Source organism: Tyto alba, unplaced genomic scaffold (genome assembly GCF_018691265.1).
Source record: "Tyto alba isolate M040663 unplaced genomic scaffold, T.alba_DEE_v4.0 Super-Scaffold_41, whole genome shotgun sequence".
NCBI classification, from domain to species: domain Eukaryota; kingdom Metazoa; phylum Chordata; class Aves; order Strigiformes; family Tytonidae; genus Tyto; species Tyto alba.
In genome coordinates this window covers 3,167,504-3,193,765 of record NW_024881317.1, presented here as the reverse complement: position 1 = coordinate 3,193,765, position 26,262 = coordinate 3,167,504, and the positions used below count along the sequence as shown (strand labels likewise).

Below are 26,262 nucleotides of genomic sequence, written 5' to 3'. Positions count from 1 at the left end.
GGGACGCAGCGAATCCCTGCGGGAAGCCCTAGAGAAGGAGGGAACGGGCGCTCCCTCACCCTCCACTCTGCCGCCATCACCGCCCCCGCGCTGCGCGCAGGCGCAGTAACAACCCGTTCCCCCCCCCCCCCCTTCCTCGCGGCTGAGGGCGTGTGCGCAGGCGCGCGGGAGTGCGCGTGTGTCCGTCCCCCCACCCCGTCCCCTCACCCCCCGCCCCTCCTGGCGCCCCCGGGAGCGCGGCGGCGCGCGCGCCATGGCGGGCCCCAGCCTGCGGCCGCACGTGCACTGGGCGCAGCGGCACCGCGAGCTGTACCTGCGCGTGGAGCTGAGTGACGTGCAGGTAACGGGGCCGGTCACCCGTGGGTTTCGATATAGGGGTGGGGTGAACGGGCAGCGGGGGCGCCGCGCGTGGGTGCGCGAGCTGCCCGCCTTAACGCCGCTTTCTCCCGCTGCAGAACCCGGACGTCGCCATCACCGACAATGTGCTGCACTTCAGAGGTGAGGCGGGGGGGGTGTGTGTGTGTGTGTGTGTATGGGGGTGGTCTCCTGCAAAGTCACGGCTGCTCGCTGAGCCTGGCCCACGCGGGTGCGTGGGGCCCCCGGAGGAGGGACCCCGGGGTGCCCCCGGCCGTGGGGTGCCCGGTCCCCATCGCTGCCCTCGGTGACAGCGACCTATGTGCGGCTACGACATGACACGCATCCCCCTACAAACCCTTGTGCTCCAGCGATAGCAGGTTGTATCTTATCTAATATTTAAAAAAAAAAAAAAAACAACACAAAAACCAAACAAAAAACAAACCCTTCCCCCTATTTAAATATCAGTGAAATTTCCATATCGCTCTCCTGGCTCAAGTGAACCCCAGAAATAACTCGCAGCAATTTTTCCTTTCACAAAGACCTTGTTTGCAACTGTTATCAAACCTCTGCATCGGGAACTAGCGCTTGATTTGAAAGGTAAAGCAGATCCCTTCCTAAAAGATGGGGTTTTTGTTTTTCTTACTTTTTTTTTAGTCAGGCAGCTGCACGTTGCAGCACCGTGGAGGTTGTGCTGGTTGGCTTGTCCAGATGGTGCTCAGGATATGTTGTAGCTAGTTTTATTTGGTTGTTTGGTTGGTTTTTTTGGGGGGGGGGTTTTTTTTGGTTGGTTGGTTGGGGTTTTTTTTGGGGGGTGGGGGGGAGGTGTTGTTTTGTTTGTTGGGTTTTTTTTCTCTCATTTATTCGGTGGTTTTCTTTAAGACGCATTGTGTAGGAAATGCTGCCTCCCCGGTGAGCCACAGCCAGGGCCATTCGATAGGGTGTCGTTGCACATCGTGTTCACTTCAGGATCAGTTTACGGCGTGGAAGGGTGGAAATTAAACTCAGCAGGCCGGTGTATGGAGCCCTTCCGGGGACAAGACCCGCATACGCGGGAAATGAGGGATGAATGCATCTTCCCGCCATGGGGAGGGGACTCCCCACATCAGACCCACCAGAGACCCGTCTCCCTGTCGGTGTGGATCCCCCAAAGGCAGGGGATTTCCAGTTGGATTCAAGTTAGGTGTGAACAGCCCTTTGAGACCCTCTTTTTCGGAACCTTCCTGCGGGCGACGATCCTTTTCCAGCGCCGTACAGAGTTGCAGCGTCTTTAGCTGTCAACTCCACTGACAGCACCTCCGAGCAACATTTTGGGCTGTTTTGTGTCTTCCCTGTTCCTGTGTGGTTTCCTCTTGCCTCCCAGCAAGGCAGGGGGAAGCGCTGTAATTAACCACTGAATATTTCTATGTATAAAGCGTCCTTTGCAGGTGGGGTGGGCGGAACTGGCTGCGACCTTCATGCTGACTATTAATTCTTGTTTTTTAGCTCAGGGTCATGGTGCCAAAGGGGACAACATCTATGAATTTCAGATCGAGTTCCTAGAACCAGTTGAGCCTAAAGTAGGTATTTTGACTTTTCTAACTCTTGCAAAGAAAAAGTAATTTTTGAAAAACTTGAAAGGAAAATAGCTGCATGTGAAGTCCATAAAACACTGTTTAGATTTTCTCTATAACCACTGCAAACTCAAAGCTGTCTGTGGCAGTCCTCCATCCTGGTGCTCAGCCACCGTCCTGCCTTAATGCAAATCACCTCATCGTATGGGTCACTTTTAACAGAAACAGGGCCTTACATGTATCAGTTGTTAAGCAGTAGTTGTAAATTTTTTTAAGGATTTAAAAGCAGCAAAATAACGGGAGAATCTGGCAACGTGTTGCCTGATGCAACCTTGACTGGAGAGCAGGGGAACGCTGTGTTGCAAAGTGTCAGTGTGATGCTTCATGGCTTCTTTTGCAGCCCGACAAAAGAAGGTCATGAGAACTCATGCTTCTGGGTTGTGCAGATTTCTTAGGTTGCCAGTACAGATATGTTGTGGCTCCTGTTGTAAAAGGCTTTTCTTAATTCCCACTGCAGTCTGATAGGAAAGAGCTTGGCTGAAGAGCAGCCCCTCCGCGTTACCCGCCCGTGGCTGTAAAGTCTGTCTTTACCTCTTAAAGCTGTTAGGGGCACTGGAAGGCTCTGGCCTCTGCTCCCAGGGCAGGATTTGTGCTGCTCATTGCTGGCTGCCTGTTGGGGATAGCTGCACTCAGACTGGGAGCCACCGTTCGCCTCTGCTGCTTCAACAGGGAGGAGAGGGGACTGCCAGAGGGGGAATTTCTCAGGTCTGTCAGCAGGAAGGTATTGAGTGGCAGACAGCAAACAGCTCTTGGTTCCAGGATCTGGTCACCAGTTTGTCATCTTGCCTGTAAAGCAGTGTCTGTCTGGTCCACAGTGTGGGGAGAGGTGCCCACCACTGCCTGTGCTTGTCCTCCATGCTGGCAGGCACGGGCGGTGCTGGGTGCCAGGCAGGGAAGGCAAGCCTTTGCCTCTGCAGAGCAGCCTCCTTCCAAAAGTCTAGTCACTCTGAGTCACTGTGGGAGGACTGGAGGAGAACAGGCTCTGAAATGTGTGTAACCACAGGCGGTGGGGACCAGGAAGTGTTGCAGTCCAGGGTTTTCTCCTGTAGCTTTGACATGCACCATGAGTGGCTCTTGCTAGTGCTGGGCTGGCCACCAGTGAGAGATGGAGCCTCAGACAGGCAGGGACCAGTTACAGCTACAGCCTTCAAACATCCTAGGAGCATCCAGAGAGCCTTGACATAGCAGCGTTGGTGTAATGTGCTCGGTTAAAAATGCAGCTTATGGTGCTTCTGCATCAGTTTCAGGTGGTTTGAAAGGCAGTCCCATGCAGAGCAGCCTGGCGTCGGCTCGGGGTGCGGAGGGGTGCGACGGTGGCAGTAAGAGTGGGCACCCAAGGTGACAATGCTTTCAGCTGTAAGGATGGAGGGGTTCTGGGCTGCCATTAATCAGAGCGTGGCCATGGTGGAGAGGCCCTGTGGGGTGGCAATGAGCAGGTCCATCGGCTCATCATTGTTTCCAGGTGTTTGCCAAGGCTGCTAGCTCTTCCTTGCTGTGGCAGATGTCACATGAGGTCCCCTGTTTTGGAAAGGGACCTGTGGCTGATGGCAGTGTTATTTTTACCACTGGCTAGAGGAAGTAGGTGGCTCAGTACTAAATGCAAGAAAGTCTAAAGCCAAGATCATGGGTTCTGCCTAGGAAGGCTAGTGCTAGGGTCTGTGCTAGTGCTTTGCAGTGGGATGCAGTGGTGCTGTGCGGTACGGGCAGGCTTTCAAGCTGCTTGTCAAGTCCTACCAGCCATTACTTGCCATCTTCAGCTGGGCTGCCCTTTGCTTCCATGTCTTGGGTGGCAGAGAGATGCTTGTGCTGCAGCTGTCCATGTCATCCCTACCTCCTTGATATGGAGAGCTTGGGCATCAACTCAAGTCTCAGAGCTTGTTTCTTAGGACTTTTGCTGATGTGTGCTCCTGTGCCTGCCCTCAGCCTGTATGCAGGGTGACTCAAAGGCAGCTGAACATCACTGTGCAGAAAAAAGAGAGTAACTGGTGGGAGAGACTCACCAAGCAAGAGAAGCGCCCGCTCTTCCTAGCTCCTGACTTCGACCGCTGGTTGGATGAATCGGATGCTGAAATGGAGCTGAGGGAGAAGGTCAGTCCTGTGGGCATGTGTGGCTTGTGCTGCCAGCTCCAAAGCAAGGGTGGCTGTTCCCTTGCACAGGAACTTGTGTTCTTCATTTACCTGGAGGTGTCTGGCATGCTGATTGTTGCCGCTATTTCACACAGATCCCCCGTAGAATTGGTTAAACAGTTCAAATTGTAAACAGGAGTTCAGAAACGGGCACACTTCTGGCTAGCAAGAGCACCAACTCAAATCTGAACTGGTGGCTGTGCGCTCGCTCGGCACTGGCCTGGGTTTGCAGCTGAAGGCTTCTACCCTTTGCCCTACGCCTTCACAGCCCTGTGTCCCAATCCATAGAGATCATATCAGTGTGCCATATGGAGCCCAGAGGTGCCTGTCCCAGGAATTGCTTGTCTGAAGAGCAGGGTTTTCTGAGGCTTTCCTGAGCCTCTGGGCTGGCCCTGACTGCGTTCCCACCATCTGGTAAACTCGAGCAGCTTTCTGCAGCAGGGAGGTGCAAGACCATCTTGGAAAAGACTTGAACAGACCACGTTTCTGCAAATCTGCTTTACAACAAATGCTGCCCTGTCCCCTCCACAGCCACTGAGCATAGCACAGAGGAGAAAGGGCGGCTGCAATGCCACGAGCCAGAAAGCAGTGGTGAAGGGCAGGCAGAGAGCCCCAGCTGGATGTTCCCAGTTCCCTTCAGGTCACTGGTGGGTCATGAAATGTTTTAAGGAACAGCTCTAAGTAAGAGTAATAACTGAGAATTAACACAGAAAACAGCAGGCTTTTTCAGCAAAAGCATCTAATTACTAGTGAAGGCAGGATAACTAGTTAACACCCTCTGGCTTTTACTGCACCATAATTTCTGGATGATGAATGTGCTGGTTTATGCAGGTGAAAATTTAAACCCCCTAGCAACTGGCTCCTTAACTGAGTTTTAAACCCACTAGTTTTGCAGTAATATAGTTAACAAGTCACTTGCTAATTACAGTAACAGTCTTTAAAACCTTATCCTTCATCTTAAGGAAGAAGAAAAGATTAACAAAATGAAAATAGAATCCAGAATCCCGAAGGACCGTAAGTAACCGTACCTTTTTAGTGTGTAAGGTGGGCTTCAGAAAGCTTCTGTCACTCTCATATGCGAAACCTCAACACTGCAGAGAGCAATTTTGACTGGCTTGGTGCATCTTGGAGGGGGATCTTCGTATTGTGAGCTGTTTAGACATTTATTAAAAATGGACTGCAGTTCCCAAGGAATTTTAGAAATCTGACTAACAAGAATTGAGTTCTAGCAGATGATGCCAAAAGCAGACAGAACCCACAGTGCACACAGCAACCTTTTTATCGCAGTCAATAGCTTCCCTTTTTTTTTTTTTTTTGAAAGCTTTATTCTCGTAGAAAGCCTGGTTTGCAGCTATACTCTTTGCAGAAGTTTTACCATTGTACTCTGCTTGCCTAATGTGTTTATTATTGATTTTAGCTTTCAAACACCTGAAGAAGGGATACTTAATCATGTATAATCTCGTACAGTTTTTGGGGTTCTCTTGGATTTTTGTGAACATGACAGTACGACTATTCATCTTGGGAAAAGGCAAGTAACAAGCACTATTTTATTTACACTGGGGATTTTGGTTTGCCTTTTTAGTGTTGCTTTTAATATTTTCTAAATAGTGAAATCTAAAGGAAGACCTTCTTAGGAAACAAAACTGTAAACTCTTCACCAAAGCACAACAAAAGCCTCCCAAAAGCACATCACAGTGTCAAGGATAGGAAAACACTGTCCCCTTGTAAATCACAACTACATATTCTGATGAATGATACTTGTACTCTGCCAAGATTACTTCTAAAGAAATCAGTTGGAGCAAAATGTCTCACTCGCTGCAATGTTAGTATTTTTGAAAATGAGCTAGGCAGAATATTTTGTTTTTGAAGCAAGAACAATTCATACTATTGAGGTACAGCGCTGTTGCTTTTTTTATGAAGTAATTACTGACATAGCTCCTTCTCTTTATGAAAAGAGCACTTGAGCAGTGTTTCTGGCCTAACTGCTGTGACTTCAAGATAAGGCCTATAAAGAAGTTACATAATTATGCATAATGTTTTTTTCAAATACAACTAGAATCCTGTTATCAAAAGCTATGCTGCTGCACCAGCTTCCTGAACAAGAAAATTCATTTGTCCTCTAAAATGGTTTCCTGTGTCTTACAGATTCCTTCTACGATACATTTCACACTATTGGTGACATGATGTATTTCTGTCAGACCCTGGCATTAATGGAGACCATGAATTCACTGATAGGACTAGTCAAATCACCACTGATACCTGCTGTAACGCAGGTAATATTTTAGGATTCTTCTCCCTTCTCTCCCCATGTTTAAAGTAAATCTCTATTTTACACAAGTGTTGAGACTCTCCTAAAATAAGTGATATAACCTCCTTGGCACTGGACTAGAGAATGTATTATTCAAGAGGCAGGAATCCATGCTTCCCAGTCTTAGCTGTGGCAGGCTGTCTTCTTCTATCACCTAGGTAAGATACTCCAGGACAACAAAAGCAAGAAGTGGCTGATGAAAAGTACATGATTTTGATTTGGTGCCAGTGCCATTTTTATCCTGGTTGTGGTGGTTGTGCATAGAAATGAGGACAGATGGTTTAAGACTAGGTCCCTTGAATTGCACCTACATACAGAGCAATATGCGTGCTAATAAGCAGCGGGTCACAGCTCAGCAGACACTTCAGGTGAAGAGTTGATTTCTTGCTACCACAACCATACAAGATCATGCTCTTTCTTTTGATGAAAAATGTGACTGTTCCTCAATTTGTTTTTCTTAAATAGATATTTGGAAGAAACTTTATTTTGTTTGTTGTCATCGGGAGCTTAGAAGAAATGCAGAGCAAACCTGTGGTGTTCTTCATATTTTATTTCTGGAGTATCATTGAGCTGTTCAGGTTTGTGGGATTTGTCTTCTGGCAGGTGTGTACAGAACAGTGTGGTGGTTCCCAAGAACTCCTTAAAGAAGATTTTGATCTTTGTGCCTTTTGGAAGATTGGCACTAGTGCATTGACCCCAGAGAGTAAAATCTCCTTTAGACATGACTGTCATAGCCTTCCTAGGTTGCTCCATCTGCCAAAAGCTGGGGCAAGGCTGGAGTCTGAAAATAATACTGCCCTGAACCTAGGGAAACCTGTTGCTTTTTTTCTTGAGGGTTGTTGCTTTGAAATTTCATTGTTACATGAGTCGCACTATGCTCTGTTTCTCATTCAAAAGAAGTACTTTGAAAGATTTATTAGGCAAGCCAGGTGGCTACATTCATCCATGTGGTCAGAGTAATAGCATTAGTTCTCTAAACTGTGAAATAAGGGTGTGCCCATCATGATCCATAAGAAAATTTTTCAAATATTCTTGTGTCATTTGGGAATTATGTTGAGTATACCACATATGTATGCAAGACTAAGCTGCCATTTTAAACTGTTTCTTCTCACACTGAATTGGCTTTAGGTATCCATATTACATGCTTTCATGCATTGGTATTCAATGGAAACCACTAACCTGGCTCCGTTACAGTGCCTGGATCCCTCTCTACCCCTTAGGAGGCTTGGCAGAAGGTATGTCCAAAAAAGACAGTTTAATAAATAATGAGTTCAAGGCTGGGCAAATACTTTTTTTTTTTTTTTTTGGCTGCTGGACTTAAAAATGGTAGAGTAGAACAACAAATAAATAGGCATTTGCTTTTTGCTGAACCAGATGTTAACATTTTGGTCTTTCTTACTGAATCAAACATTTTTTTTCAGTTGGATGTGAAAAGTAGTCTCCCTTTTGGGCACTGGAAAGTAAAGGCAACAAAAGCTTACCCAAACGAAGTGTCCAAGTGTGTGCTGCAGTCCATGTGGGCAGCACAAGATGCCAATGCTCACTTCCCTCTGCTGATCCGAAGCAGTGTATTTGCTTTTGTCTGCTGGACCTGACTTGGGCAGCCTAGCTCGGGTTCACACCAGCTCACAGATCTTGATGTTATCTTGTAAATCACCGCACAGGGCAGCCAGGGGCCGATTCTTCCTCTGAAAGCGACAGCCTGTTCTGAGATAGGCATGGTGCTTGCCAGACAGGGCTCTGCTCCCTTTCTGCTTGGAGGGTGATGGCTCTGAGGAAGAAACAGGCACCCAGTCTTCTTGCTGTACCCCCTCTAGAGTGGGGGCTTTATGGTGTAAACTTCTGTCTTAACAGGTCTGGATTATTTTTAATTTTTATTTATGTAAGAAGCGTATCACCACTCAGCTTCTAGCTGTAAGAAATGTGTTGTAATTGTACCTGTCAGAACCTGTTTTCTGTGAGGCAGGAGTAGGTGTAGGCATTGCTTAGCTCCAAGCACAGGAAAGACTATGCCTGTTTCATTGCTGTGGGTATTTCTACATGGTGTAAATACTGCTGGCACAGGCTACAACTGCCTGTGAGAACAGTGTGTCACCAGGCAAGTTCATAGACTTTCCTAGCGGAGCTGCTCTACTGCCTTAGCTAGCTGCTTTCCATCACAGTGCATGTTAAAAAAACAACAGCTTTAAAATTAGTATAGTCAATCAGAGCTAGCAAATAAGGGAATATCCTGGAAAAAGTTGATGTGGGCTGGGCAATTGGGTATTTTATCTGTATTTGATAATGATGGTGGCCTTCTGCTTTCAGCCGTCTGTATCGTTCAATCCATTCCAATCTTCAGTGAAACAGGGAAATTTAGTCTGGGATTGCCAAATCCACTGAACGTCACAATCCAGTTTTCATTTTTGCTTCAAATATACCTTATAGGCTTGTTTTTAGGTAAGACAATTGTATTTCTCACTATTGATATAAAAAGTCCAGTTTCTTCTGAATGTTTTTTGAAGAAAATAGAATTCCTGCATCCTGGGGATCATGACAGCACAAAATTGATTGAGGTTAAGCATTATCCTTGTTGCTTATGTAACTTTTTCAGGGACACAGGGAAACACACATACACTTAGCACTGGTTAGCCCCCCTAAGAAGACGACCTTGGCAACAAGTTAGCAGGATTATCTATTGATCACTTGGGTTAGAAGAATAATTTTTACATGTATTTATAACCTCAGTATACTTAGTTTCACCTTTTACGTGGTATTTGAGCTTTGCAATGATTTAGTGGAAAACTAAACATAATTTCATATTAAAGCAATGTTTAACTAAACTGCATTATAATCACTAATGCAACATGAAGTCAGTTTTTCCAGGAACCAGTATAGAAGGCTCTTTAAATAGTAGTATATTTAAAGAAGAATGGTGCTTGATATGTATTTGGTTTCTGGTGTTAGATTTGTAAACGTAAGTTAACTTCCTAGTATACAAACCTAGTACGTCTAGGTACCCACAGCTCGGTAGAATCTAACCTAGAATTTTAAACTGAACTTCCACTAGATTTCTCCCTTTCACAGACATTCCTTAAAGAATACCTTTAACCGAGTTTCACTCTGAAATACCTGTTCTGTCATTCTGCAGTTTTGCACAGCCGGTGTTGCAACTTTTTAAAAGTGACAAACAAACCTTCTGAGCAGCCCGGTACCAAAAAGTCCGTACAGCAACTCCTGCCTCACCCAGCAAAAAAAACTTGCATTAGCTTTCAGTGCTATATACTCCCTTAAATCATCACTTTTTTGTGTGGTTGGTTGGTTGGTTGGTCTTTGTTGTTTTGGTTTTTTGTTAAATTTGTTACAGCCATCTAGCCTTAAAAAGATGCAGTGATGTCCTACCTGAACATTTCATTCTTTTTTAGGGGTATTTCTAAACTTCCGTCATCTGTACAAACAAAGGAAACAGCACCTCGGACCAAAGAAGAGAAAGATGAAGTAAAGGAGGACTGCAATGCTTTCTTATCTGACTTATCTCAATGATAATATAAGCCTCTAATTCTTACGGTTTTACCCACTGTAATGTAAAGAATTTTGTAAAATTAAATGATCACGCTAAATTTCATGATTTCATAGTGAATTCAGGTAACATTCCCATATACTGTATTTTGTTCCCTTTCAATCATATATGCATGACATTTACCACTGAACGGTAACATTTAAACTTGTATCCTGTCAGCTACCCTATTAGGAAGAAATCCTGTTATCTGCATATAATATGCTTATAAACAGTGGAGCAGCACTAAATAGAAATAGTGTTTATCTTTTAATTGGGTATTTGCTCTTTCAATATTGCATGCAGATAGGGCTTCTGATGTTGGGATATATTATTCGCTGGCCCATGCTGTTCCTAGGGTGCATTTAGATGGCAGGAGAAGCACAATCTGAGACCACTGTGAACAGTGATTGGGTGTTCATTAACGGTTAAGGTAAACTTGCTCAGCACCTAACACACACACACCCCTTTTTAATTAAAACTGGAAGTTGCTAATGTTGATTTAAATGCTACCAACTTAGTCTGTTTCTAGTTTAGTCGTAACAGAGTAGGAGCGCTGTGTGATCTTAGCATTCCTGTAGCAACACATCCTTATTGAGTCATTAGGGAAAGGAAGCTGCCGCTCTGTGACATGGTCAGAGACATATTCCTGACTGGTAACGCAAGCACTGAAACATAACAAAACACAGAAACATGGGTACCAACCAGTTTTCTCCTAGCATGTGAACAAGCCCCAGCAGAACTCCATCCCACCCATGCAAAGGGAAAAACTGTCATGGGAGACTGAAGCTCCTCTGATCATTCCTGGCAGGGCTATAGCTCCCGGATTTATAGCCTTGAGAAAGGGAGTAAAGATTGCCCTTCTACTTAAACTCAGGGGTACAGCTGAGAGAATTTGGTATATATGCTTTGTTGGCTGGTGGGATGGAGTAGTGAGTCAAATAAACCATGTATTATTTTGATAGCACGTATCAAATCTCAGTAAGGGAGGTCCCACACAGGGTTTGAAGGGACCCTCTCCTCTGCTTGCTTTAAACAACAGCAGCAACAACACCACCACAAACCAAGACGCTCCTCTCTACATTCTAGGTCATCTACTCTCTCACCTGGAAACCTTTGTTTCAGTTGACTTAATTTCAACATGCTCTTCTTCGCACCTAGCCTCATGTAGTTAATTCCAGATCCCTCTGGTCTCCTTAATCCAGTTTGGAAAATGTACAAGAAGTTTGCTCTAACCGTTTAGTGGTTATGAACAGGTTGCTTTACAACTGCCACTGCCCCCAGGGCAACGCAAAGCAATGCCAGCACTCCAGAACTGGCACTGAAGTTGAGATCAGCTTAGTGCCATGTTACTATTTAGCTGCTTTTACTGTAAAACAGTATGAATCCTCCAGAAAATTATTTTCTATATTAAAGGTAACAAACAGCTTACTGCTTGTGATATGGACCCAGTGATTGTTACTGTAAAGTAAAGGAAATGGGAGATTTTAACAAAGAACTGGTATAAACTCCAGGCTGCATTTCACAAATTGTGTTCTCTCAATAAGAGGCGTAATACAACTTCTCTTTAGGGATACTTGAGACTCCCACTCAGCTTACTTCTCTCAGGAGAATTAAGCATGATTTACACAATATTTCACTTAGCCCACATTGTACCTATGTTTGAAGTATGTCAAAGGATTGAGTTAGCTGAGTAATGGAACAGCAAGGATCACTTTCATACTTTAATTCCTCCTCTGGGCATTTAAACTTCTGTTTTGAAATCTGTATGTATTCATACAATGTATTTCTCAGTGAAATTGTGGTACCTAGTGCAAGCTGTCATGGGTCTTACACTACTGAATTTTAGTCCTTCAGAAAGAATGTGTTTCTATTAATAAAGATTTACAACCAAATTTTGCTTTAGTTCAGTTGTCTGTTCTTTCCCTGATGGCAAGAAGCTGTATGATTTCTTATTTAACTCTTGTGCTAAACAGCTGGGAGCCAGGCCTTCAACAGGTCAATTCACACAGCCTAGTTGCTATGAAAATGGAACAAATCCAATTTAAATTTTCATGAAGAATTACTCTTTATTAATATTACACAAGTAAAAAACTTGTCTCACAAGATTAAGTTACTTTCACAAGCATAAGCACTGCGATGCAAGTGATCACTCATTCTGGCAGTACAGACTGGCTTTCAAGTCTGGCATAAAATGAATGACAACACCCTGGAATTAGCTGCGCATCTGACCTCGCACAGTGATTCTCACACATGTTTTCTTTGGACTAATCAGGTTGGTGCATACAGTAGCTGCCTTTTAGGATACTTTTACCAGTGAGTTCAGTTACGTAGTAACTGCATTCTGGGAATACCATAAGTCAGAGCAGTGTGATGCCTACGATGGCATTTTCTTTCTCTCCTCACATGTATTAACTTCCACCCTGCATCCAACACAGCAATTGACTTTGGGACACTTTCCACAGTTTCCAGGTCTGACTAAAGCCACCACAAACTAGATACATTTATTTAGAGAGCACTGATGCAGGTAAGGGACTTACCATTTGGATGGGAAGCTCTCCAAACACTAATTAAACAGGCCCTAGAGAGTAAACAGGATGAGAATATTTGAACCACTTGAGTCCTAATCTATAGAAGTTCCCAAAATGGAGACTTCACATTCTTTCAGTGCTGCTACTGGAAAAGTCTGTCTGCAGTGGAGCAATGTTATGATCATAGGCAGCATACTCCGATGCTCCGGTACTTGCCACTTTTAGCTGCTGAGCAGCATGTGTAAGCTGAAACGCTGCATCAGGATGAGCCGTGTCAGGAAGCAAGGTGCACTCCCGCTCCAGCATGTCTGCCACGCCTTTCAAGAGGTCCAAAAAGCCAAAGGCCAGAGCTGCCTTTCGTAAACGGTTAAGTTCCTGAAAAGAAGGAAAACCCCTTTTAAAGCCACTGTAAGCCTTTACATAAAATGTGGGTTTCTTCTTTTTTTAAATTCAAGCTAATTCACTTAGCAGAAAACAACCGGAGTGATCACTACAGCTTGCTGGAAACTGCCCAGCTGCTCAAGAGATAAAAAAAATGTTTCAGGGCTGAAGATACTAGCGGCACAGCTAAAGAGCCGGTTTTCCCTTGATCCCTTCCTATAAGTCTATACTTCTTCCTTTTCCCTTTTGCACATTCAGCTATTGTACCTGCCTGTTCTGTTTGTGTCCCAGCTGGGGGTGGCCTCCAACTGAGGCTTCATAGACTGCTGCCTTTAACCAGTGTCCAGTAAAATGTACATATATTGATTTTTCTCACTATAAACTGACGAGTGCTTATGTGCATTTAGGCAGGGTATTCATTCTTGAAATCTCTGGGGCTACAATAACAAACTGTTTCAGCACTAGGCTTACAAGAGGAACAACAATTACCTCCAGTTACAGTCTAGATTACGGATTATTACGATGTGGCCAAATGTGCCTGGAATTCTGTCTTTCTTTGCTTTAGTTGTAGAAAAAAATGTAGGAGATGTTTTCAGCCTCAGAATGACACTGTTCCTATTCCTCTCTGATCTCTCAGTTTATTTCTGCCTGGACAACACCATAAAATCTGTAAAGAGGTTCACCATAGAAGTAGCAGGGATCACGAGGGGCACCTGTAAACATGACACATCTATGCCACCCTGCCAGAGAACGTGGTGGCAGGGAAACCAGATTCCCTTGCCTCACCTTAACTAGCCTGTAAAATGGACCCAGGATGTCTCTTGCTTTACAGAACCATGTATCTTTTTGCAGAGCCCTACAAGCCCGCACAGAACACACCACAGACAGTATGTGCTCCTCTGTCAAATGCACCACTATCACTATGGATCAAACTTTGGCTGGCCTGAAATGTTACTCACTTTATAGAAGGTTTGAGTTTTTTCAGGGAGTTTTCTTGCATTTCTCAAGATCTTCTGTACATCTGTCTGCAGGAAAGAAAATTAAAAACCCCATTAAAGCCATAAATCTTGGCAACTGCTGGGGAAGCTGCAGAAAAAATCAACTATTTATTGACAAATTTTCAAAAATCCTCAAAAAAATTATAATTTAAAAATTTGTTTTAGAAATATATTAAAAAAATGATGAATTATAAAAATCCTCAAAATAAAGCCATAAAAAAAACATAAAGCCATAAATCTTGGCAACTGCTGGGGAAGCTGCAGAAAAAATCTTCAACTATTTATTGATAAATTATCCTGACCACTGACAATATTGCAGCTCACAAAGGCTGAAACATAAATGGTAATTATACTAAATCCAATAAACTAGGCCAGATGCTACACTAGAGGCACAGCTTTCATTAAACAAGCTATGCTTTCTGATTGCATTTTAATCATGACATTTTAAAGAGGCAGTGTTTATAAAAACGAAAGGGAAGTAATAAAGCAATTACATTAAATAAACAAGACACACACACAGACTCCACTTTGCTGACAAGATGGCTACTGCTGATCAAAGTAAAGCATCAAGTCCAAAACCCGTATCTTTACCTGGAGGCCACTTGGTTTAATCCATACAGTAACATTCTGTGCGTAACTGCGCTTGTTCTTGGGTTGCAAGGGGAAAGGGCTCTTATTGTCATCCTCTCCATAAGGATTTTCTTTTGCATCTGGGAGAAGAAAATAAACAGACTTAAAACCGAAGATTTTCCAAGGTCATTCACACAACACTGAATATGTTAAGAGTTATTCAAATGAGCATGACCAGTACCTGAAATGGGTCCAAGCTGTGCCATCTTCCCTAGCCATGGAAGGGGCTCAGGACCAGGTTCAAAGAGTGACATCATGAGGTTTGATTTCTTCTTGCTATCAGCTTGTGAATAGAGCATACCATACCACTCTGGCCTATGGAAAAGAGCAAATCAAAAGGCTGAAAATCTTCCACCCCTCTTTGCCTGGAATTTGCCTCCATCCTACTGTGTGTAGGCTCACTATCTGCAATTTATACTGGCAGAAACATATCCACCATTAAAAATCCACAGCTTTGTCTAGCAGTGCAGAGTTCTGTACAGGATACAGATATAAATAAGCATAATTTATAAATAAAGCATAAACGAGCAAAGTAAGAGATTTTTCAGGCAGACATCCAGCTCCATACCCCAACTGGACGACAGCCACCATGCCTTCCACTTTCAGGCTGCCATGTAATAAGACACAGAAGTTGGGGATTTTCCCGGCAATCTGATTAGCTGAATTCTCATCCTCAGTGTCATCTGTGATTCCAGGTCCCACCTCATCACCTTCTGGGGAAGAATAAAAGCAAACCAAGAGACAACATAAGAATAAATTCAAAGACACTAGTTCCATTTCCCTGACACCACCCTGTATTTTCTGCCATGCAAGAGTTAATTAATACTTTTGTAGAATGAACAGCTGCTGAATGAACTCTTTGGGCAAAGTGGCACTCTAATGCTATATAAATATTTCACTGTATCCTACTCACAAAACAGAGATACCAAAAACCTGCAAATAAAACCTAAGCTTTGAAGAAACTAGAATTGTAATGAAATGGCACCAAGAGTCTGGCAACAAATACATGTCTGCTTCTGAACCAAAAGCATCCTGAATTTCAAGTCCTCCTCTCCTATGTAATTTGTGCGCATTATGAGAAACTTACTCTGTTTTAGCAGCTGGAATACAGCTGTGATTCAACTGTTAATATCTTCTAGGGTGAAAGGCCTAGCAGGATAAGAGTGTTAATGCAGAGATGAAGGCATATCTGGAGCTTTCGTTCTTTACCAAGAGTAAACTCACTTTCTCTTTGCTCCACTCCAAGACCATGACAAAAGGAAAGGGGAAGTCTATCTTATCCCAGGCTGGTGCACTCAAACAGCTGCAAGTCAGTAAAATGCTTAACCATCCTTGAAGCTTAACACCAGTCATACGTATAGATACATATATATTAGGCCCCAATGAGCAGCAATTAATGCTCAAGTACAACTGAGCGATCTAGTTGTGATTAAGATCAGATTTTTCACAACAATAAATCATTCCAAGAACCAATTAGATATGCAAGCATTAAATATTTATCTTGCACCACATATTTCATGGCCCGTAACTATTTTTAGCTTTAAGTTTAGGATGTTCTACTAATAATGATGCTATAGAGACACTGTTCCCTCTATTAATTTTCTAAAGAAGACAGTATTCAAAAAAAGAAAGAGCTTGTGTTCAAGTTTTTAATTTTAATGCAACCACACAAGCATGTATTTAGAGACATCTGGCATTTTGATAAAGCATAAAACCTATGCTTCTAGTCCAAACCACCACAGACATTACAAAGGAAGCTTAAAGCAGTTTTTGCTAAAAGAAACAAAACTTGCTCACCTCTGTTAAGTGCAATGGGCAGTACCAAGTGCCTGGACAAGACAGGAGGGCTGGAAATGTCAGCTATATCTACAAAACCAACAATTTCTAGATCTGTGGGGAGACAACAGGTTTAAGTCAGATTTGGAAATAGCTGAACTGTATTGAGTCAATTTAACATTACCATTTCTTACACAACTAAGTTTTCTGAAGCGGTGACTAGAGGTAGCACAATAGGAGCCCCAACCTTGACTGGGGTGTCTAGGTGTTAATAAGGTACAAACATTCATACGTAATACCAAGACATTCTAAGACGAGAACATAACTTTCATCACAGACATACTGCTGTCTGTGAACTGTGCTGCTAGATAAATACAGAATTGTGCACATTGTTTTTTACACCGTACACAGTCCGTTGCCATCTTATAAATCCAAAAGGAGAGAAAACAAAGGACTAAACCAAATCTACTAGCTTCACACTGGCACCACAAAACCTGCAGGAATTCCCATCAACTCTCTGGCAGGGTTAGCCCCAATGTGGTGTGTTCCCAGGACTGGGAAGACTGAGTTGTAGTTCTTGAGTTTTACATGCCCACTGGAAGTTTAAATGCAGCTCCATCTCAGAGTTTCAGGCATATGCTGGTAAAAGACTGAGGCAGCCATGTCCTTCATGCTCAGCCTCGTCAGATTTCCTTCCCACTTCTTGGCTGCAAAAAATGTCATATTGGGTTCATGTCTCAGACGTGCGAAGGTTTTGGTGTGTGGCTTAGGAGTAGCCCCTGACCAGCTTTAAACTGGCAGAGATGTAGAGTGTACATGCTTTGTAAACTCTTCTCTACATGAAGCATGGTGACATATGTGCACCATGATGACACTTGTCGTGCTCTAGCTGTGGACACAGGCCCATGTGTGTACGGCACAATTAGCAATTCAATGAGTTTCCAACCTGTACGGCAGCTGGAACTGGGGAGCAGAGTCTCCTCCTGGACAGCCCAAGGAAAGAGCCTGGCTGAAAGGCAATTCCATTGATTTTTCTCACAGCTGAACAACAAACACTTGATTAAAACCACGGAAGAATTCAGGGGCTGAGCACACCAGACGCTGAATTTTAATGCACAGAGAACAAAATTTCCTTCATGACAAATTCCCATCTTTGGAACAACAGGAAGAACTCTAAGACTGTATGCAACACAAAGCCGCCCTCATCAAGACACTGCATGCTCTTTTTCTTTGCTTTTGCTATATTGGTACAGACACACTCATTCCTATTTAAACAGTATGCAGCTACAAATAAGAAGTGTTCACATCCCAAATGAGAAATATTTTTCCTCTTGCAGATTTAAAAAAACCCAAACAAACCAAGGCAGTCTTGGTGGCAGTAATTTATGGGTTACAGTTCACTTCCTTGCAAAATTTTACCACTACTGTGTCCTTAATCACATGCAAGCAGTGCACATTTTGTTGATGAACATAGAAAAAAAGGAAACCTGAAGTATGGATTCGGGAAATTAAATTGCCAGTAGAGCTAGAAACTCACACAAAAGAAATTATCTGAAAGGACACCTCAGCATACAATCTACTCATCACCCTCTTCACATTCCCCAGATAGCACAAAGCCAGCAGGGACTCCCACCAGCTGCCTTGCAGTTAGCTACACTGGGGTGTCACTGTGGGTGACAACCTTTAGCTCAAGAGCCACAGCACTTTACTGCCTGACTGGGAAGAACAACAAAATGCACGTGGCCAAGTGCACTGCTGAGGAGCCGTGAGCAATTTTGCTGCTACAGTTCAAACTTAATTCTTAAAGCAAAGCAGTGAACTTCAGTGTATTCTCTTCAAGAAGCGTACCTAGCCACTCGCAAGTCACAGGCACCGGCTACCTACAGCCTACCTGTGGTTCATGGGTGCAGTGTCCACTAATGGGAGGGCTGAGAAAGGTTTTCTTTGCACCGTTGTTTTTAAAAATAACTTAGTATTGATAAAAAGTGCCAGAATAACAGAAAAACTAGAAAGACAAGAGATTTCATAAACCTCAACTTTTACTTGTGCTGCCTCACCAATTCTTCTCAACTCCACTCCTAGTAGATTCCTTGAAGAAACCTCCAGAAAGATGCTCGTTTGTCTCACCTGATAATACAGAGTCCTTCTGACAAAGGCAACTCTAATACAAAATGTAGCCCCTCCTTCAACACACCTCTCCTACCCTCCACGAAGCTTATGAGGGTATTCATGGAAAGCAGCCTGTAGCTGTTTTCCACAGTCTCTGCCCCTAGAAATTGGCACTCTGAGCTTTTAAAGTGCCTCTGCCCTACTCCATCCCTTTTACCGGGTGCACATGGATGGAATAGGATGATGTTCGTGTCCCCTGGTGCCACATATACCAAAAAATTACACAGCCTGTGATTGATCCTTGCAGAGAGAAAGTGGATGAAACAGGAACTATACAGGATAAGAGGTGGTAGTAAAAAGGTAGAAATGAAATGGATTTAAGAAAAAAGCAATCAAAGTTTTGTTACCTGTATTAATTGCTTTAGGAATGGGGTCTATTTCCTCATCTATAATGAAGGGTTCTGGTCTGGGAAATACTTGCACATCAGATGTTAAGTGGCCACACTTGAGAACAGCATGGAATGGTGTATAAGCCAGGTCTATTAGCTTTCTAGAACATGATCAGTTATTATTAAGAAAAACATAATACATATCAAATGAAAATAGTTTGTCTAAAGCACACTAACTTAGCTCCCAAAACTTTTTTTTAATTACAGTTAGTGCAATAGTTCTAGCATTGCTAAATTATGAAACAAAGTAGCATATTATCATGCTGATGGCAAACTAACTGTAATTGTGGGAACGAGTATCTTCTATTGGCCAATCATAAACAGATACTATGTTACGTAATAATTAAAATAAATATTGACCTTAACCGGTGAAGGTCAAGATGAAAATATAGTTAACAAGGTCATAAACTAAAAGAAAAAAGTTTAATTAGAACACCTCACATCATCACATTTCTTATTATATTTGTTTTCCTTTACAGATACTATGTGGAATCCTTCACAAAGGCACATTATCTACTAACCCAAACATCGACTGTACATTCTTCAGGCAAAGGGGTCCATCAATGGTGAAAATTTGCCCTTCCCCATTGTTTAAATCTATGAGCCGTTCCAGGCAGTCTAAGGAATCTGTGCTTTGAAGCTGTAAAAAAATAAAGTGAAATGGTTTTATTGAGTTGTATTTTTACTCTCTTTTTAGTAACCAGTATGTTTTCAGAAAATATACACAACACAGCAGAAAGCATCTGATTGGATACTAACATGATTTTTTTTTATCTCACTCCTTTCTGAATAAACCAAAATTCTTGGTCTCCCAGGAAACGTACTCCTTAGGTTGCATTTATATTAGACCAGATGCAGCATGTGGCCCAGTAACAAATAGTCACAGAATATCCCAAGTTGGAGGGGACCCATAAGGATCATTGAGTCCAAATCTGAATACTCTGTTTTATCATGTCATGTTCTGCTTCGAAAGCAGGTTGAGGCAACCAAAAATCCCAGAAACTCTCAGTCTTCAAGAGCACAGGAATGCCTTAAGTAGTCTAACATTTTATTGGTAATGCTATGTTGCCAGCTCCTTCAGAATAATACAATTTTCAGGAGGGAAGGCAAACATCTTTTTGACAAGTTTTTAGAGAATGCTTGTGAAAGCACCTAAACTTATCAGTAATAGAAGATTTATTCTAAGTGTTTTTCCAGCTATTCTGATGTGTAAACAATGCTTCAATCCATCAGCTTAATCAAGAGGATCATCCTTGATAGAGACCTTGAAGCTGAAATATCCATTGCATGCCTAAGTAGAAAATCCTTCTGTGATGGACGGAAGAACATAGGTGTCAAGTCAAAAGCAATGCTATTAATAAAACCACATCTAAGGAACTTTAGTCTATAAAGGCCCGTTTTAAACATTCTTTATTCAACAGAATTTTAGCCACCGTAAAGGTTTTTAAAGCTGGTATTGAGATCTTCAAAGGTATCTGAAGAGAAAGAAAACAGGCACCTTTCCTTCAAAACTCAGGGAAGTTGGTCTGAACACTGGCTTGGAGACATTAGAATTTTGCTCATTCACATTTCTGCATAAAGCTATTGTTGTTTTAAGTGTTGAGCATCTTTGCAATAGAAGTCATTTATTCAAGAATTTAACTGTAGATTAAGAAAAGCCCCCAAAAGCACTCAATGTAATTAATGAAGTAAAGGTAATAAAACAAACAGAGAAATAAAAATTGCATAATATTCCCCAAGGAGAAACTGACATGATTTATAAAGATTGTAACAACAATGCAATAGTAGTAGATAGTAACAGTGCAGTAATAAATTTTTTAAAAGACACTACAGTTACAGTTCACCAAATAACTAAGCACCAGAATGTCAACTAAACTTTAAAACTAAGCACAAGAACATCAAAGCATGTTTTGTGCTGACCTGATCATTAGTTCAGAGAAGACCAATAATTATCCAATGCAATAAAGAAGGTACGTGTTAAAGACATCACCTCTTCGAGATTTGCCATGCACATGACATACAACTTGGATGGGAACGGGAAAGGCAGTGGAAACCTGTTGCTTTCACTTCGCTGGTTGTGAGTAGCTAGTGAGTGCCGTAGGGAGCCTCTGCCGATCCCCAAGCAGCCATCAGTGACAAGAACAACCTTGAATGGAAGAGGATAGATCAGCATTTCCAAGACAAGACACACTGCTATATGCAGAGAGCAACTACACACCAACACATTTCAGTAGTCTTCCTAACAGCATGCGCTTCTATACCGAAAATCCCTGCTCACACCAGGGACTTGCTCCACTGAGCTGGGGAAAGAACTGCAAGTAAAATTTCCAGAAACAGGGACATAAATGAGAAACTGAAGATGTAACCATTGCAATTTAAACTATGGGCATGGTAAATATACATTTTGTTGTAATTAGCCAATTTTACTGAAGTTTAAATTTCATAGCCAGTAACACACCATGCTGTGCATAAACATGGCCATTTTTAAGTGCACACCAGCAGCACAGTGACTATATGGCCTGCTGCTGCTGGACTCGAGAACTTCAGGTTTATTTTCAGATGGAAGATGAAGCCCATTTCTTCTGCAGAATCTGGAGGGCAACCCAACTTCCACTACAGGCCACAGAAGCCATACAGAAGGTAGTATTAATTACCCTAATTCTTTGCAAACAAATATAGCTGCAGTAGGCTCACATTTTGCAGCAGAACTATTCAAGGAAAAGTATGCATTTTTCCATTCAGCTGCATGTCCAAAGTCACTCCCTGTGGAATCCTGCACTAATAGGTTACACTGAATAACGTAACTATTACATTCAGCTGAGACCCAGCCACTTCCAGAGTAGTAAAATAGCTGCTCTTTCAACACTGCACAGCAACAGCAGGCATTATTTTTGGCTGAGAGGTAAGGAAAATCAAATCCAATTGCAACTCAATGTATATCTGCTACATCCAGATTTGTATTCTCTCTTCATGCTCAAACTCTCTCTTTTGCAGACTCTTCAGTTACCATCTGTACTGTTGCTTGCTGGTAATGTTTTTCACCATTACAAGATTCTGCACAGTACATTCCCCACTGTCTTTCATCACCCCACCACCTGAGGGTCCAGTAAAATGTGCCATGACACAAATGAGAGACCAAACTGTTGAGGTCTAAATTGTGCTTGGTTTTTACATCTTTCTAGCTCTTTGCTTTGAATGTCTGCTTTTCCAAGGTGCCTTTTATCCTTGTTAGATTATGTAGCACTGTCTAACCAATAAACCTCTATTCTTTCTACTTAAGGAATATTGCTTGAGACATCCTCCTAGCTCACTGAGTTACAAAATTACTGAACTTAAATCCTAACCCAAAGACCAACAGGCTCTTAAGTGTCTCAAAACTGAGGGCTAAAAGCAGACTTTTCCATAAGAGGCAGAAAATTCAGAAGGCTGACAGCTGCAAGGGCTGAATGGAGCGTGTGAGCAGATGCCTGCCAAATGACTCATTAGGGAAAGAAGACAGATCAAAACACACTCAACAGTAGTCCCATGCTGTTGCTTGAGACCTGGAACTGTTTCAAGCACTGGAAACCATCAGGTACTGGAGAAGAAAGGTTACTGTATGTGTGACTACACCATTTCCAAACTGACTGAGGCTCCTGGGACAACAGATTGCATCCAGATCAAATGCCAAGCCTGCAAAATAGTCCTCTTGGGCCAGATTTTATAATCCACTCCACTACAATAACACACTGGACAGGAAGCAGTCTAGTTTTTTGCTTCTGAATATTTTAATAAAAATCACCTTCTGTTCATACTCCAGATAAAATACTAATTCTTTGTTTTCCTGTAGCTCCAGTGTGCCTGAGAGTATTCAAAGTTTTCAAATTACATTTACATCTGCAACTTCCAGGGAGTACTATGTATATCAGTCATACCTGGCAAGGAATTGCTGCACCCCATTCCTGCTGGACAATATTGCAAACCCCCAGCAGCGCTGACTCTAAACAGGTTTTGTCATAATCATCCATGTTACTTAGGGCTTCCTGTAAAGACAAACACCACTGTCACTGCTGGGTGAAATATCACTACCGGGAAACAGAGAAGTTATTCACAATTCTGTGGTAAGTCAGTGTGCTTGCTTTGCATTGTAACACAACTGCATTTTTACACAATGCAAAGTGCCATGTTCTTATGTATGACCTGCAAAATTAAAAAAAAAAAAAAGACACATATAAGTAATAATGAACAATATCATGAGACAACAATGACAGTTGACTTTGAAGGAACTATAATATTACAAACACAGGCCTTTAAGAGAAAAAAAAAAATCCTTTGCACATCTCAAAGAAACAGTTAAGTCAAAATCTTAAGCAATGTCTAACATGAAACATTTAGCTTAGAAAATCCTCCCAGGCATCAGAACAACTTTAACTTCTTAGGGATTCAGAAAGTACACCACAAGATTGTCTCACAAAAACTCTTTGGCAGAGAGAGTAGCAGAATTCAAAACTCATATCCGCATCCTGTTTCTATAACCATAAACCAGCTTTTCTCCTTAAAATTAAAACTTCACACTTAACAGCTGTAAAACTAACATGCTAGAGCTGGATTCTTGGCTTTCAGAAACTCCTCAAATGAACTCTTAAGGAGGAGAAAATAAATCAAAGAGAATGCACTGGCATTCATCTGCTAAACTGCCTCAGCTGGGCAGGGGAGAGAAAATATAACAAAGGCTCATTTGTCAAGATAAGGACAGGAAGATCACTCAACAATTACCGTCATGGGCAAAACAGACTTGACTTGGGGAAACTAGTTTAATGAGAAATAAAATAAAATCTCAAAAACACCTTCCTTTCTTCCTAGGCATAACTTTACTCCTGATTTTCTCTACCTCCTCCTGTCCAGAGGCGCAGGGGGATGGAGGATGGGGGTTGCAGTCAATTCATCACATGTCTCTGCCGCTCCTTCCTGCCCAGGGGGAGGACTCCTCACACTCCTCTCCTGATCCAGTGTGGGATCCTTCCCATGGGAGACAGTTCTCCATGAACTTCTCCAACATGAGTCCTTCCCATGGGCTACAGCTCTTCACAAACTGCTCCAGCGTGGGTCCCCCCCGGGGTCACAAGTCCTGCCAGCAAACCTGCTCCAGTGTGGGCTCCTCTCCCCACAGGGCCACAGCTCCTGCCAGGAGCCTGTTCCAGTGTGGGCTTCCCACAGGGACACAGCCTCCTTTGGGCACCCACCTGCTCTGGTGTGGGGTCCCCCACAGGCTGCAGGTGGGGATTTGCTCCACCGTTAACCTCCACAGGTGCAGGGAACAGCCTGCCTCACCATGGGCTTCACCACAGGCTGCAGGGGAGTCTCTGCTCCTGCTCTGGGAGTGCCTCCTCCCCTTCCTTCTTCACTGACCTGGGTGTCTGCAGAGTTGTTTCTCTCACATATTCTCACTCCTCTCTCCAGCTGCAATTGCCCTCCCACAGGTCTTTTCCACCCCTTCTTAAATGTGTTATCCTAGAGGTGCTACCACCACCCTTGGCCAGCAGCAGATCCATCTCAGAGCTGGCTGGCATCAGTTCCATCGGACATGGGGGAAGCTTCTAGCAGCTTCTCACAAAGCCACCCCTGTAGCCCTTCTGCTACCAAAACCCTGCCACACAAACCCAAGACAAAAATAAAACACTCAATTCAAAACGCTGTGCACAGAATGATATGAAATCATATAATTTCACCATTACTTGCAAACATGCGTGGTGTTTTGGTGGCTTTTTTAATGCTGACAGCTTCCCGCTTTTGTGTTTCATGCACCCTACCTGGAGGGTGTTGTAATCTCTCGTAAAGGGCACCATCAGCTCCCAGAGCGATGAAAACACCACCAAGGCTGTGAACTCCAGCTTGTAGTTGGTCGCCATGTGCTCGAACAGCATGGTCAGGCCGTGGACAGCCAGGTGTTTTCTCTGGTACTCCTCGGAGCCCTCCACCGACACCGGCCGTGTCATGGAGAGCGACACATCCATCACCACCACCGTTGGCATGATGAGCTGCTCCTCTCTGCTACCGTTGCGGAAAACAGTGATGCCCTATGTGGAGGAGGAAGAAAAAGGCACACATGATTATCGAAGCTGTGGTTACGGAGTGACACATCTTGCCCTCTCACACCGACCCCACTGCGTGGCAGGGGAAGCAACAGTTACCCTTTTGCCTCACCAAATGTGGGATATAGCACAGATTAAGACAATAGATCTGTTCCCGAACCACACCCGGCATATCCAACCGGCTGTACAGGCCTGGGAACGGCGAGCGCGGCCAGGGCTGAGCCCTGATGGGGGAACGGGAGCAGCAGTAGCACGCCGAGGGCTGGGGGAGTGAGCCCTTCCTCCCGAGCCTTTCCCGTCAGCGGGGGCCTCTCCCCGGGGGACAGCTCGGGGTGTTTCTTGGAATAAAAAGGGGGGCGAGGAGAGACGGGGAAGGGAAGTGGTGTCGCTCACCCGCGGCCCGCCGTGCCGCCATGAGTCCGTCCCAAAAACCGTCCCCCCGGAACTCCGCGGCCGAGGCGGGAAGGGGCCGCTCCCCACAGCGCCGGTCGGCCCTGCCGGCGCAAGGCCTGCCCGTGAGAGGCGGCGGGAAAAGCGGTGTTTTCACCGATAAAAGCAGAAGTGTGAAATACCGCTTACATGAGGGAAAGCGGTTCAGTTAGATGGCGGTGTTGTGTAAAAAAATACTGTCGTGATAAAAAAGAACTGCTATGCCTAGAGAAAAATTTCTGAGCATGCACCCGAGCGGCTGGCGGACCTCCTCCTCCCTGCTCGGTGAATGTGGGAGTAAGCTTGCGAGGCTTCAATAAACCCGTTGCAAAACCGCCCATTCAGACGACCATTTGCTTTAAAATTATCACATCAGCATTTTCTAACTCCCCTGCGAGAAATCAGCTGATTGGATTTTTATGACCACTAAATCTTTGGCCGGGAGTGTTGTTATTTCTGCCCCTGTGGAGCACAGGAGAGTTACTGACGCCATCCTGGGGTTGCTCGGCCAGCGAGGGGCTGCCTGCGCGTGGGGCCCCGCAGCATCCCTCTGCCTCGGCAGTTGTGGTGCAGGAGCTGAGGGATTTTTCCAGAAGACAGCGAGTTTTAAACCTCCCTCTGGCATTGCAAAGTAGGTTCATATTGTGTCAGAGGCCCTCAGAGCTGCTTGGCTGGCCTGTCAGCTGTAGGAGACACCTCAAAATGAAGCTACATGTTAGTTGTCTTGTTTAAGTGGGCACTGCTCCACGCAGAGGACTGGTGTGATTTACCCCCCGCTTCCATAAATGCCGTGAGAATGATACATGTCTCACAGTTGGTTCTTTCACCTGGTGGTTTGCAATGGAGATTATCGCCTGTCCTCATACTGAGAATAACCTGTAGTAGCAGAGAAAGATACTGGCTTCAGTGATAGACGCAAATCTATACAATACTGTTTAATCTTCTTAGGGA

The 26,262-nt window shown here is 43.7% G+C and overlaps 2 protein-coding genes across 5 annotated transcripts; one reads left to right on the top strand and one right to left on the bottom strand.

The window, feature by feature from the left end:
* Positions 1–179: 179 nt before the first annotated feature.
* HACD3 (3-hydroxyacyl-CoA dehydratase 3) lies at positions 180–11,832 on the top strand. 2 transcript variants are annotated; one of them, XM_042803822.1, is made up of 12 exons: positions 223–340; positions 456–498; positions 897–954; positions 1,840–1,913; positions 3,891–4,055; positions 5,057–5,108; positions 5,512–5,622; positions 6,240–6,367; positions 6,868–6,980; positions 7,531–7,637; positions 8,710–8,841; positions 9,807–11,832. In XM_042803822.1, the coding sequence occupies exons 2-12, from the start codon at positions 481–483 to the stop codon at positions 9,881–9,883; spliced, it is 1,035 nt and encodes a 344-aa protein (XP_042659756.1). In that variant the 5' UTR covers positions 223–340; positions 456–480; the 3' UTR covers positions 9,884–11,832. The 2 variants fall into 2 exon arrangements, with proteins under 2 accessions (XP_042659755.1, XP_042659756.1); XM_042803821.1 differs by lacking the exon at positions 897–954 and having other exon boundaries at positions 180–340.
* Positions 11,833–11,986: 154 nt separating this feature from the next.
* Positions 11,987–25,410, bottom strand: INTS14 (integrator complex subunit 14). Of its 3 annotated transcripts, none has more exons than XM_032994313.2 (12): positions 25,276–25,410; positions 24,601–24,867; positions 22,726–22,833; positions 20,802–20,957; positions 19,333–19,451; positions 18,770–18,912; positions 16,275–16,367; positions 15,046–15,190; positions 14,659–14,792; positions 14,439–14,557; positions 13,809–13,874; positions 11,987–12,843 (listed from the first exon to the last, which is right to left on the bottom strand). In XM_032994313.2, the coding sequence occupies exons 2-12, from the start codon at positions 24,820–24,822 to the stop codon at positions 12,592–12,594; spliced, it is 1,557 nt and encodes a 518-aa protein (XP_032850204.1). In that variant the 5' UTR covers positions 24,823–24,867; positions 25,276–25,410; the 3' UTR covers positions 11,987–12,591. The 3 variants fall into 3 exon arrangements, with proteins under 3 accessions (XP_032850204.1, XP_042659754.1, XP_032850205.2); XM_042803820.1 differs by lacking the exon at positions 25,276–25,410 and adding an exon at positions 24,995–25,214 and having other exon boundaries at positions 15,046–15,187; XM_032994314.2 differs by lacking the exon at positions 25,276–25,410 and adding an exon at positions 24,995–25,208.
* Positions 25,411–26,262: the final 852 nt, after the last annotated feature.

Coding starts and splice junctions, on each gene's coding strand:
- HACD3 (XM_042803821.1), top strand. CDS start 254: ATGGCGGGCCCCAGCCTGCGGCCGCACGTGCACTGGGCGCAGCGGCAC. Junction 5,109..5,511: donor ATCCAGAATCCCGAAGGACC/GTAAGTAACCGT, acceptor TATTGATTTTAG/CTTTCAAACACCTGAAGAAG. Junction 6,368..6,867: donor TGATACCTGCTGTAACGCAG/GTAATATTTTAG, acceptor TTTCTTAAATAG/ATATTTGGAAGAAACTTTAT.
- INTS14 (XM_032994314.2), bottom strand. CDS start 25,054: ATGCCGGGTGTGGTTCGGGAACAGATCTATTGTCTTAATCTGTGCTAT. Junction 16,368..18,769: donor TCCTAAAGCAATTAATACAG/GTAACAAAACTT, acceptor GTCTCCCCACAG/ATCTAGAAATTGTTGGTTTT. Junction 14,558..14,658: donor ACAGCTTGGACCCATTTCAG/GTACTGGTCATG, acceptor TTCTTCTCCCAG/ATGCAAAAGAAAATCCTTAT.